The sequence below is a fragment of the Phaethon aethereus genome (genome assembly GCF_964289735.1).
Source record: "Phaethon aethereus genome assembly, chromosome: 6".
Taxonomy (NCBI): Eukaryota; Metazoa; Chordata; class Aves; order Phaethontiformes; family Phaethontidae; genus Phaethon; species Phaethon aethereus.
This window is the reverse complement of record NC_138580.1, coordinates 5,126,172-5,140,331: the sequence shown is the minus strand read 5'-3', so window position 1 is coordinate 5,140,331 and position 14,160 is coordinate 5,126,172. Positions and strand designations below refer to the sequence as shown.

At 40.0% G+C, this 14,160-nt stretch overlaps 1 protein-coding gene across 1 annotated transcript in view; it reads left to right on the top strand.

Annotated features, from left to right (window-relative positions):
* The window catches only part of ARHGAP15 (Rho GTPase activating protein 15), a gene marked incomplete at its 3' end in the record, with an annotated part of 312,226 nt that overhangs the window by 146,331 nt on the left and 151,735 nt on the right, over positions 1-14,160 (top strand). Inside the window, exons 6-7 of the mRNA XM_082001330.1 lie at positions 4,986-5,084; positions 6,964-7,090. Coding sequence (XP_081857456.1) covers positions 4,986-5,084; positions 6,964-7,090 — 226 coding nt within the window. The remainder of the gene's footprint in view (positions 1-4,985; positions 5,085-6,963; positions 7,091-14,160) is intronic.

Below are 14,160 nucleotides of genomic sequence, written 5' to 3'. Positions count from 1 at the left end.
GGCTGCCATGCAGATGGAGAGTGGCATGTCCTGTATTATGTGGGCTGGGTGGCTAGATCCCATCCTGCAAAGGTATCTCGGGAAAATAGAGGGAAAAGCCTGGATTCTTCTTCATTATGGGGAATCAGGGTGATTACCATGATCAGAAAAAAAGCCCACCCTTGTGGGGGAGCAAGGTGAGATGAAGGAAACAGTGGGAAGGGGGAAGAGTGTTAGCTTTTGAGTTAGAAATGCTCCAGCGACTCACATTTCCTTTTTTCCTACACATATGAAGGGCAGCAATCCCAATGCACAGTGCAACAAGAGGAACACATTTTATTGAATTTCTGCACGCAGAGGTATCTGTCAATCCAAGTTTAAATCACTTAGTGTTCAGCACAAGCTCTCGGAGTCCCTGGTGACGTCAAAAATTGGGTTTTCTGCACTGGATTAGCATCTGGTAGGGTTTCCGTGGTCCAGAATTGTCCAAAAATCCAATACTGAACCGCTGAGGTAGGTTGCACAAAGCTTTACCCCAGTAGTTCAGCATGTTTTCTGGATGTCCCACATCCAGAGGGAGTTGAACAATGACTTATTTCAGTATTTGGCTGAAATAAGAGCTATGTGGTAGTTTCTTGGTGGCCGTGCATGAGCTATACGTGAGCCATACGCTCCGCGAGCTGCTCGCTCTCTTCCCTGTTGCTGCAGGGAAGAGACTGTGAAGTTTTTTTGCTGCATTTCTCCTTCCCTGTAGGAATCTTCACTTCCTGTACTAAAGTTTGTTCTTGGCATTGTCTGAAAATAGTTCATCACTGCAAATAATAGTTATAGCCACCAGAGATGCATAAGTACACTTTGAAGTGAGCGAATCAATAATACGGTTTTGTATTTTTGTTTTGCTGTGTGAATTTATCGCCCTTTTCCGTATCTCCATAGAGTGCCTAACAGTAGGATTGCTAAAATTGCCTCCATCCCTGTTCTGCAGCTAAAATAAATGTAAGAGCCAAATGTATCTATAGAAATGTATATTGGTAAAGAACTAGAGGGATACCATGAAGGAGATTTTTTTTTTTTTTTTTACAGCAGTTCAGTAGTCCCCAGACCAAAGTTTGCAGGAAGACTGTGGACAGAAGCCCCCGGGCTTATTGCATGGTACTTTCCTGGCTTTTATCTCCTGTTTTCCATGGGTGCAGGTATACCGTGAAAGGGAAAACTTTCTGAGACATGTTCTAAGAAGCGATCCGGGTGATCTGCAAAGGTTTGGAAGTCCTGGAGGAATACAGCCACGCATGGCACAATAGCATGTCCCAGAGCACAACCCAGCACAGGAAAAACATATGATTTGTAGGATTTTTAAGAACTGCTGATCCTGGGTAGGTTCCAAGGTATATTTATGTATTATAAAATGGTAATGTTATTAATGAGATAGTGCTCTGTATTTCCTGGAGCTATAGAGGCATTTTTTTGTTTAATAACATAGGATCTTGTTGAACACAACCTTGGTACATCATTACGGTGACATGCAAAAGAAGCTCACCCCTCCATTTGCAGCTTTATAAGGTGACAAGAGAAATCTTTAATAAGCCACAAGTAGAGTATCATAAAAAGTGTTTCACACCTGCCCCCCCCCTTCCCACACTTTGTTGGCAGCCCAGCAGTGTATTGAATTTAACACACGTTTACCTGCGGTGAGCCGGTATTTTCAGAGGATCAATGCTTAACAGCAGGACTGTACTACAGTTCATTGTAAAATTACCATGTGAGTGGGTTCAGCCTTTGAAGTGATTTTTCCAAGGTTCTACCAAGCAAGAAAGAGAGAATCCAGGCGTCCTGTCTCTGCTATAAGCAACCTGAAGGGCACACCCTTTGCAAATACGAGGGTTAATGTTGGTTGTCATTCCTTGTGGGTATTTATTGCCGACAGCAGCATCATAATTCTGCCTGGTAAGGTAATGCTAATTCCAGACTGTAGCCTTTGCAAAAATGATGGCAAAGAGAGAGGAATTTCAGGAAATATTTAAATAAGTGAAGTCGCCGGCACAATGGAGACTGGCAGCTCCATCTAGAGCACTTCATTTTCTTTTTTTTCTTTTTCAGATTTGTCTTTCGTTTGTTTCTCCGGTCCCTCTGTTTATTTCAGCAGTGCCTGATACACGGACAGTGCGTTAGCACGCCTTAATATTGAACATTTTATGCTTGTTGTTAGTTATACATCATTTAGGGCTGTGATCATAAATTTTTCAATCACAAGGTTTAGTCAAAGCTAACATTCTTTACTGATGTCTTTTCCCAAGGGTGTTGAAAATTCGATTGTTCAAAGTGCAAATATGGTTTAGCAATCCCTTCCAAGAACCATTTATCAGAAATCCAAAGGAGGTAATATATAAAAGTGGGATAGGAAACCTGCACATTAAATGGGATTTACCAGCCAAAGCCTTTGGAACTGCTTTCCTGTGAATGACTGGAATGGAGCAGAACAAAGTCAATTACTGACTGTAATTAAGGAATGGATGCATTTAAACTGTAGAGAGCAGTAGCAGTCTTCTTGAAACTGTCTAGTTACTCTGAAGATTAGTCTGAGGAAAGAAAGAAAAGGACTTGAACTACATCTTACAGAAAGTATATTTTAAATGAATACTCTTCCCTCCATTCTATGATCTGTTCTTACACAGATTTGCTCATAAAACACTGATAATATATGACTATCGAAATAACACACTCGGACAAAGAAACTTTCAACATGTATTTTGCTTTGGTTTTGTTAGCAATGGAGTATCTCTTTCGCATATCATACAGTGCAAATGTTTATGCAGTGCTGAATACTTGTATTTTAATAAAGCCTGAATTTACTGAACGGAAGACTGAACTATGTTGTGTCCTTTTTAAGCCTTCAAAATACAGTAAATCTAATTATATATGTTGCTCTTACTTTCAAAATGTTATTCCATTCTATAATTTTAATAATGATTTGTTTATACTCAGAGAGAGGCTTTAGATTGAATTGTTGCCTATGTTTAGTCTAATTCATATCTGCATGTATACATTAATAAATTGTCATATAATATAATACATTTCTAACCCAAACTTTACGGCGTGACCCGGGTACAGAACTGGAGGTCAGCTCCTTCAACTGCTCACCTTAAGTTGAATTCTTTCTTCTTTTTTTTTTTTAACTTTTGATAAAGGGAATGGTGAGTGTGTGAGTAGCAATCAACATTATGACTGTGGACTAATAAGTGAATTAAAATTTCCCCAATAAATAACTCTCCCGTACGCACGGGGAACAATGGGGTGGCTGGAGCTCCGCTCCTGACGGGTGCGGATGGGACGGGATGGGACGAACATCTGCAGCCAGGCAGCCTCCGAGCCCGCGCCGGGGGACCATTCCCACATTCTCCGCGGCGCTCTCACAGGATGTCTCCGCTGGAGCTGCGCTGATGGGATTTTCCTTAATGCTGATGACTTTGGGAACCTTCCTTACAGGCATTTCCTCAATAACGGGAGGGTTATAGAACAATTAATAAAACATTAAACTGTTTTGTCTTTTTTTTTTTTTTTCCTCTTCCTCCCGGTAGTATTTCAGTTTTAAGAAAGATGCAGGGACTACTCAGGCTGGTGAGGAGCTGTTTTTCCTTTTATGCTTTAATAAAAACTCTTGACATGGGGCGGATGCAGTGAAACAGTAGCACTTCAGGTTGATGGATTTACACAAATAGGCTGTGCCAGGTCTTAACGGCTTTGCTCTGCTTTTCCTCACGCTTTGGTCAGAGGGAATTCTCCGTTGTCCACTGTGTTCATCTGTTCCCTGAGAAAGACCTGGAAAGGTTTCGGTCCGACCCCAAAGAGAATCCCAATGTGCAGACTAAACCCGCATCCCCAGAACACTGAAACACGGGCGTGCGGTACCCACGTGCGGGTGCAAAACAACTCTTAGCAACAAAACAAAACAGAAGAAAAAAGCTTTGGTTTCAGAGCTGAGAGGAGCTGAGCTGGCTTGGAGCATGGGCAGGACGAGCAACGTGGTGGAGATGTAACCCTCCATTCGCTTGTCTGCAAACACGCAGAACTGCTGTGCCCTGGATCGTGCTCCGTGGCCACATGCACCAGGGATCCACTGAATAATCCTGGGGCAAAGTACTGCACAGCTTTGTGCCTCAGTTTTGCCATCTGTAAAATGGTCATTTTCACCTGCAGTGTAAAATACCTGGAGATATGCTCTGGTGAAAAGACATATATGTGAAAAAAAAAAAAAAGTGATGCATCATTATTATCGTGGTGGTTTACAGAAGCTCAGACCAACGGAATATGCATGCATATTTCCACCAAATATTGTTAGGCAGTGAAACAGCATTATCAGGGGAATGAATATTCTTTTGATAAATATTCCCAGTGAGTGGGTCAAAAATGTAAATCGACTTCTATTCAGACAAACTGGGGATTTTTTTTCATGATAAATGGGCTCCTAATTACTCTGCTACAGCCATCTTTGATGGTAATTTTTTTTTTAATGTGAAAAAGAGTGACATTATTAATTTTACCAAAATGCTTGGACGTGGACTCTAGAATCACAGGTGTATAATAAATGTGTACATTTGAGAATGGAGGTACCAAATATAAAAGTAATAATACCAAAATAAAAATGGAAACTGAAATAAACACAGGAATTAATATATTGCATTTATTTCTTTTCTGGGTGCTTTGATCTACATTTGAACTGTGTCTTGGAACACCGGCTTTCCTGGCTTTTCCTAACTTTTGTCACATTCCCGTTATTTTTGCACTATTTGTGTTTGGTGGTTGCATTGGTGAGACAATATCTCGTTTGTTGTGACATATTCAAAACAGTTTTCAGACAGAGGTTCAAAACTCCTCAGTAACTCAGCACTCCAGGAGATAATTCTTGATACAAAGGAAAAGCATTTGGGTGCGTGGGAGAGAAAAAAAAGAAGAAAATCATCTGTCTGGTGTGTGCTTTACTTACCTGTCTGTGCCCATGTCCTCCCCAGATCACGACAGTGTCAGGAGATGAGTTCCTCTTCCAGTCGGATATCGACTTTCTCATATTGGATTGGTTCCACGCTATCAAAAATGCGATTGACAGATTGGTATGTATTTGTTTTGGCTGTTACCTTTATTAATTAAGATGTAGCAATTTCAACTTCATTTGCTTAGGCATCTCTACAGGTTTGAGGCAGTCAGCAGCTAGTTAGACATTCCTCTCTCTGAAGGAGATAAAAATATGTATGCAAATCTACTAAGAAATGTCAGATAAACAAGGTTGTTGAACAAAAATGTCATTTGATTCTTGCCTCGAAACGGAGCGCTACATTTATTTCTCTGAAATAACAAGGACATTGGTTTGCTGAGGGTTGTAAAAGCACACAAGCACTTAATAACTAATGAATTTTTGCATTTTCTGTTTATGCAGCCTACAGTATATAATCTTCAATAGAACTATTAATACGTTTGAGCCTTTTATGAATTTTTCTATTACTTATTCACAAGAATAACGCTAGCAAATAATATTCCTTTGTAACTGATTGCTGTTATTCTCCCAGGAAGGCTGGGGGTTTTCTACTAGAAGTAAGAAGGGCTGCGTTTTATTAAAACAGTTTTTAATTACAAAACCAGATTCAGCTGTAGTTTTTTCTTTCTTTTTTGCCACTCTCGGTGCAAATTCTAAATGTCTTCCTCCTATCCCTGCCTGATCCAAAAGCATATTTTTTTTGAGAGCACTGACTTTCCTTGTTCACTGCAGAATCCTGCGAGAGAAAAATATCCCCATTTCTTGCATTTTTCAGAGGTTTTGCTGCGATGGAATTGGCAGAGGGGGCAGAGGCAGCCTCTTTGAAAGGGTTAACCTGCACACGGCTACTGTTCCCTTAAAGAGCTACAAACATATTACCCCGAGGCTATAATCAGCCAAGGAAAGTTTGATCTGATGATGTATGTCTTCATATTGTGCATTTCATTGGGTGTGTGAGGATGTTGATGCCCTACTGAAGATTTTGGGGTGGAGTTTTCCATGGACAACACTTTTTTTTTTTTTTTCCCTTCCCTCCCCCCGCACGTTATTCAGCTAAACATCTAATAGACTTGATTAATTTCTGTAGCGGAACCCAGGTAATGCCGCGGCCCCGGCAGCTCTGGGCGAGCAGCGAACCGCCGCCGCAGCGGCCGGCGGGGCACCCCTGGGACGCGGTTCGGGTACCGCTCGCGGGGCAGGGCTTGTCCCGGCGGAGGTTCGACAGGATGCCACCACGAAGCGCTCGGTGACCGTCTCATACGTGTCATTTATTTCCGTTTTTACACCTTTGAATGGGTGTGTAAAGCCTTGCAGCTTTCCAGGCTGTCGGGACGGCTAAATCTCACCTGACCGCACGTCAGGGGAAGAGATATGTGGTTAAGCAAAAGATAATTTTCATCTTTCTTTCCTTTCTTCTTTTTCTTTTTTTTTCTAAAGAACTGGGACCGTTAATCGTCCCTAATTGTCACTTTGTATGCCAGGGAATTAGAACAAGAGAGAAGTGCCCCCCTCTTTCCTAAGCTTAGACCAGCAGAATTCAACTCCAAATTTGTAAGGATGTTTGAAACAATTATGTTTGCAAGAATATTTACTGTAACTATCTAAACCAGAAAGGCAATTTAAACAACCTTCCTCTTTCCAATCATTGGAAGTAGCCTGCAATGTGGAAATAATTTTGGTCTCTAAAGCCTAAAGAAGTAGGCCTTTTGTTTTCCTCACTTAAACGGGAATTTATCTCAGAAATTAAGATCAGTCTGTCAGGGCCATAAAAGCTCTGCCATATGAGAAATTTTGCATTACACTTTCCTCAAATTATATACTCACTGCATCATTTGCTGTGTGTGTCTGTTAGCTTCTGATTCTGTACTGGCATTTTGTAATCTCTTGCTTCATTCTTACAAGCAATAATTTTATTAAAAGCATACACATATGTGTACATATATATATTCTCTCCCCAGCCAAAAGAAAGGAGTTGTACATCGAGAAATTTGGAGTTCAAACTCAGAAGATCCTCCAGCATCGAATTACTGAATAGCTTAGACACTGAATCCAAAGAACCAAAACCTGAACACAGAAAATCTTTAAGTAAGGCTTTTTTATTTTCTGATTTGTTTCTTTTTGTTTTTTTTTTCTTTCCTGTTTAAATAACTATGCCATTACAGGGTAAGATAACTTTTATTACATACAGAATGTAAGGAAGATCACTGAGAATCTTAAAGCTGAATGTGTTCTGTGCTGATATACATAACTTGCATTTAAGTAAAGACAGTTACTAGCTCCACACTGTTAAAGGGTGACATTCTCTCCTAAGCAAAATAAATTTGTTTAGGAGCAAGGACATTTATTCAAGCCATTTATTTTAAAAAATAAGCAACATGAGTCCTATGCTAATGGTCTGTTGCAGTTGCTTTGTTTCCATTTTAGTAAAATACCTCAAATTGCCAGAGTAATTTTGTCTGTTGTATATTTATACACTGAATTGCTGAAAGACCTGACATATCCTCTGTAGCCGACAATCGGCGAAATATCTATAATTTTATAGAAGGTGAATTCCAGAGATCGAGGCTGAATTTTGTCAGTGTGATTAGAAAAGAAAGTGATCTAAAACTAGCAGGGATGTGCTTTACTCCACTGAGACTTTCCTTTTCCTTGTCCAGTTTGTGCTGAGATCCACTTGATGTTGTGGGCAGCAGGCGCTGGAGCTGGTGGTGACCCTGAATCACTCACTCAACATTTTTTTAATGTCGTCTTCTCTCTTGAATCTATGTTTTTTCTTCTTTGTTTGGCAGGAGATTCACATACTGCTTCTCACGTAAGCGCCGTGACCGCTTTACACTCGCATGCCTATACGAGTACCTATAGGTACTACAGTGCTGTGTAGGAATTTGCCTGCACCCATGGCAGCGCAGGATCAAAGCCTTGGATGTTAAGACAAGACTTGCATTAAAAAGGCCCAACATAGCTATTTTTAATGACATTTATCCACGCAATCATAAGTATACACACACACGCTTGTGCGCGTCCACGCACGAGTACAGAGATTCATTAAACAGTCTCTTTTTGCAGACCAGAGCTTTTTGTTGTCCTTTTCCTGTTATCTTGGAGATTTGGGTTTTTTTAAAGTTTTTCTTTCTGCTATAAAATATAAAGTAGCCTGAATGTAGCTTGTGAAAAATTGTCCCAATATCTTTGTACTGTGTATTGCATTGCATTTCTCAGAGGAGGGAAAATGAGACTGAGAGCATGGTAAGTTTTGAGAGCCTGATTCTGCTCTTATTGTAGCTAATAGTAAAATGCCCATAAACCGTCTCAGCACTCAGGGAATTTTTATTTATTTATTTAGACTTCTCACATATCTTGAAATGATAATTTGTCAGACAAAAAAGAAAAAGTGAATATGAGCAGTGACAGAGACTTAGCTTACGTTTCTTTTCAAGCCTTAGAGAATCCTGAATAACCCTGGTTTTGTTAAAGGCTATTTAAGCTCTTAAAAAATGTGAAAATATCTGCTGTGAAATCTCACCGAACTGAAGCTTGCATTTAAACACTGTAGATTGGATTGCTTCTAAAATATGTATTCAGAACTTTTTTTTGGCCCCTTGAGATCAAGCAATTATGTGGAATTAGAAAAAATCATATTATTCACTTACTTATTAGTAGTCTAAGCACAAACTGTATTGTCAGTTTTCTGCCTTTGGCTTTCTGTGCCCTTAATGTTCACACAAGTATCGTAGCCAGAATTATCGGCAGCTAGAGCCAAAATTGCTTTAAAAAGGCATGAGAACTGGTAATGACACATTGTTAGCAGTTAACAGGTGGTCGTTTCATTGTCCAGTTTGACTGCAGAGCTCAGAGAAGATATGTGCAATATCTGCAAGTGTGTTTGTAAAGTTCTTACAAAGTTTAACGATTTTATAATTTTACAGTGCTCATATTGTTGACTACTGCCAATGCTAAATCCAAACAAAGGAGATTTTTTGAAGATGGCTTAAAACTCCTCCTGCTTAATATGGAAGATGAGCAACTGATGTGTTAGCAGGCCCCCGCCCTCCCAATAATCTTTAACGAAATTTTCAGACAGTTCAGGCTCATTTGTGTTTAGTTTCTCTACATTGTAAAGGCTGCGAAAAATGGCCAGTTTTGGATTTCGTACTGCTGGGTCACTGAGGTTTTTTAGCAGCACAAGTATTTAAAGGACAGGTATATACTAACCAAATTATTCCAGAAATTTGCTCTTTAATTTAAAACTGGGGAGACTGCCCCTAGAGACTTAGTAGCAGGAATTTGGTTTTTATGTTTAATCCTAATTGCTTCTTCTTACACGACAAGGACAAATGGTAATTCTCAGTTATGCTTTTTGAGCTGTAGACACTAATTTCGTTGAAGATTGGGCTCAAACTGCCAGGCTCAATTTCCAAAGTTCACAGAGTGTCTGTCTTCTTGGTCACGCAGCTTTTCAGTGGCTTCTCATCCAGTTTGGATTCAACTCATGTTCTAATTGAAGTTTTCTTGAGCTAAGAAGAAACCAAGGATGGTCTTGGGGAACATTACCAAAATATGTAAAACTGTGATCCTGCTCTTAAATACATGTAAAGAGGTCACTCTTTGTTTTATGAGGCCAGCTATTTCACTGATTTAATATATGCAGCTAATGTTCGGTCAGAAGGAATATGTTTTTCACCCTAGTGCCTTCCTCATTAGAAGATGCATACATTTGGTGCAAAGAAATGTCCTTGCAGCACCACTCCTTTGTATGTAAGTGTTGTTCTAAACCGATAATTTTTAAAATTCATGGCAGACTTCATAATTTCCAAGTAATTTTGTTATCTTTCAAACTGAAGGTTTTGGTTTTCTTCCTAAGGTGGCCAAAAAACCGTCCTAATTAGTACCAGTTATAACTGGCTGTGCTGGTAGGTGGCCTGCCACGTTAATTTTATACCACATGGAACCAGGTACCTGCATTAGACTCAGAGCAGAGATGCTGTCATGGCACTTGGAAGGTAGGGCTGTGCATTGCAAGGTTCCCAGAAATTGTTCAGCTCTCCAAAAACCAAGAGACCTTACCTTGTGTAGGGCCTACAGGAGCAGTCAGGACAGTCATGTTGTAGGCAATGAAGCCAACTCCACGCTCTCTGCTAAGCTCAGCGTTGCTTTTTCCGCCCGTGGTCACTTTGCGGTTTGCAGTTTGGCCATCATCCGGGAATATCGGCACTCAGGAGTGACCTCTTGTGGAAAAGCGTGGGCTGGAGTCGCTATTGATTGTTGGAGGGGATCAATTCTCCTTCTACTCCCCCTTTTCTGGTTGGAAACAAACGGCTTCGTAGTAGGAAGAGTGCCCTTTGGCTACCGTATCAATCTGAGGGCTGCTCTTGTCAAAATGCACAATCACAAGCTTGATAATGCAATCCATTCCCAAAGCACTATATTTCCAACCTGTTCTCCATCATTTCCTTATGGCGTCACATTTACTCAGTTCATCACATTCTTATTAATATTTTAGGTTTCCTTGAAAGTGATGGAATTCTATTTTTATTACAAAAGCAACAAGAATAAATACTAATTGTTGTCAGTTATTTCCTTATGTAGTGGGAACAGTAATCTGTTCCTCAGCTTTAGGTTGCCAAAGCAAAATAATTAAATATTTTAGACATTTAAAAAATCTGTGATATTAGATAAATGCAATTTGATCTCCTTGTTTGCCACATAAAAGCTGGAACTGCCTGAATTGATAAGATTGAATTGCATTATTTTTATTGTTTCTACTCGCATATTTTTCTTATCTTCAAGAACACTTTACTTAAAACCCGGTGGTTAGTCATGCAGCCCAGCAACGGATCCTGGAAAATCTCCTCCATATTTGAATTCCAGCTTGAGGTGCCACAACTAGAGCATCAAGATTTTAAAAAAATATAAAAATATATATATATATCTTTGTGAAAAGACAAGTCTTGATGGGCTGTACAGTGTTGTTGCTATTCGTGATCACTTTAGTGCCTCAATAAGGGTAGTCGGGGATGCGGGCGTCATTGTGCCAGACACAATGCGACACCGAAGTAAGACAATTCCAGCTCCCAGCCTGAATAGGACAAGTTGCAACAGGTGGAAAAAGCAGACGAAAGCGGGGGGGGAAGGAAAAGTTGAGAGCAAAGCCAACATGTCATGCATATTAAACAGCAGGCTTGGGATTCCTTTCCGATCTTCGTTAGGATCGGGGTCTCAGCCCCAGCGCCCTGGCCACCGGCCAACTCCAATCATGATATTTTGCTTACCTAAATTCCTCCTGCACTGTCAAGAGAAAGCACGGCCCTTCGTAGCCCCAAAGGGCCACGCGTTTGGCTCTGTGCCGCCGCTGCCCTCGCACGCGTCCCCGGGGCACGGCCGCAGGCCAGCGTCCGGGAATATGCCGCCTCGCGGCTTTTTAATCAAGAAAAAATTAATAACCTCTGGATCATAATTTTGATTTGCCTTCAGAGGTGTTTGCTACAAATTCATCTGGGCTCTGAAATCTGCTTTGGTTTCTTAAAAGATACAGCTGAAGTCAGGCAGCCTGTCCCTAGTGTTTAGCCCAGGACTGTGCGTGTGCTTTAAAATTGCCCAAAGTCGCTTTTCTCGTTTCACTCACTTCTCTTCACTTCAGAAGGCTAAGTTTTGAAATTCGAAGCGTGGCATGTAAATATTCCTAAGTAATTGCTAAAACCATCCAAAATAATCTCTGAATGCAGTTTGTTAGATAATTAAGACTGTACAATGTGTCTGGGGGGGAAACCAGCAGCAGAAACCCGTTTTGTTCTCTCAGTGGACGTGATGGAAGAGCTGGAGAAGTCAGAGGAGCTTTAACCCTATCTGGCTCTGCATGGTGCTTGCTCCTTCCCTGGCTAAAGCTTCTTCCGAGGGCTCGCTCGAGCGTTTAAAGTTTGTCCCCGCACACGACTGGATATTTCTGCGGCTAACACCGCCTCGCCGAGGCTATTGTTTCTCTGCAGAGGGAAGGGATGGTTACCGAGGCACAAACACACGTACTTACACGGCTTCAGCTGCGTAAGAGCAGGAGAAAAAAAACCCAGAAACTTATTTTGTTGAATTAGAGTTCCTAGAAAAAGGCCACCTAATTACAGGCAGTGCTGGGAGAGGAGCCGCTGTGATTTTTCTCTCTTCCTTTCTCACACGTGAAGAGGCCGGTAGCTTGGGAGACGTATCCTGGGATGCACTGAGAGGTTTCACTAGCTCAGCCAAACTTGACGAGGGCCGGATTCTGCGGTAGCGAGCGGGGTCCTTCACCCACATAGGGTTACTTCTGTGATACGGGGGCTAATTATAGCGGCAGAAGTGGGAAATCACTCCATTTCTTTGTTAGCTCTGATGAGGTCTGAATTCTTTCCCCTTCCCAGCCCGTTTATTTTAGTTAGATGTGAAGTTCAAAGCCAAATGGATGCTATTTAGGGAGTATTATTACACTGCAATGTTAGCATTATGTGTAGGTCAGTTTTATTACTTTTAATAAAACCAAGAAATATAAAGCAGTAATGTATATTAGTGCAGCATTACCAAAGACAACAATTAAAACAGAAAGCAAAATGAAAACTATATGCAAATACACAGCTTCCTACTGCAATGTTAATTTTATCACTCTACAGCTTGTATGTTTGTGGCATTTATTTTTATTGTATCAAGAGGAATGTAGTCAGCTTCAGACACTGAAAAAGGCCCACAAAAAGAAAATGCAGCACACTGTTTATGGAGGGCGGGAGCATTCATTTGGACTATTGGAACTAAACTTATTTTTTTGACATATTTTTACTCTCATGTTTCTCTGCAACAATTATAGGTATGCTCTTTTCTTAAAGCCTAGAAAAACACCGACTCAGCAACAAAGAAGTAATAATATTGGCATTTTGGACACAAAACATGCCAAATTCAGAAACAAACTGTGTCACTCCCACTGATAATAGGAGATTATGTTGCACCCAAAATCACAACTGGCTGTGACTAGTTCTCATAAAAAAAAGGATTTTTCCTGGATTTTAATATCCTGTTTCCATCAATTATAATATAATGTTTCCTTAATTCTTTGTTTTATTTCTATTTCACTTTCCAAAATCCTTCCACAGTTTACTATTTGGGTTGAAAAAGCATATTTTTAAATTGGGCATAACCAACTTCCATATAAACGTTTGGCAGGGAAATCAGTGCATGTTCACTTAATTCATTTTTATTGAACCAAGTCCAGAATTTTAGTCAGGAAAAAGTTAGATATTAATCATATCTGAGCAGGATCATTAAATTTTCCTTTACCTACTAGAACAGCAGGGTCATTATAGAACCATGAGAAGTTAGCTCACTTATTAATCTTTACAATTACATAAAAGTGATCATTTTTATAGTACTTAAGAGTAGCTCTTACCCATTACATGAAGAGTATGTGGGAATATTACAATATTATATAGTGTATTATTATAGATGTGACCTGTGACTCATTGGTCTGCTCACTGACACACAACCCTCTGGAAAAGTTATCTGTTTGAGCTTGGATAATCTTTAATTGTTTCATATTCCTTGTGCTCATTTACGGGGCCTACTAGTAAATAGAGAGCTAGTCACTGTGTTATTAATTACCTCATTATTACTTAATTATCACTATTGCATACTTCATTGTTATGGAGAATTATATCATAAAAGAAGGTATTTTATACTGCCCACCACGGTTAAGTATGAATGACAGTGATAGCTAATGTAAGATTGAGTTAGTTAAAGAGAATCAATCAGAAATCCTCACTATAGATTACTATCCGGTTTCTTCTGCTTTTTCCAGCAAACGCTTCTCATCTTTGACTTTGAAACCCAACAGTTGAAACTGGGTTCTTGTTTCAGTGGACTAATCCCCTTTCATAAATCATGTTCAAGTGCTGAAATAATTTGCACATCGTTTAAAGAGTATTTGCTTTGAAACATTCACCTCAAGCCCTTTTGTATATCCTTTCTCTCTAAAGATTTGTCGTATTTGTTTTGTTCTCTGAGGTATAAAAGACCTGGGTAAACTTTATTGCTGTTGTTTCAAGACTAATGAAATAGAATGCATATTTATTCAACTGGGACTGAAAGGAGCTTTAGTAAAGACGATCATACATACGACCCTTGGGAATGTTATAATACAAAAT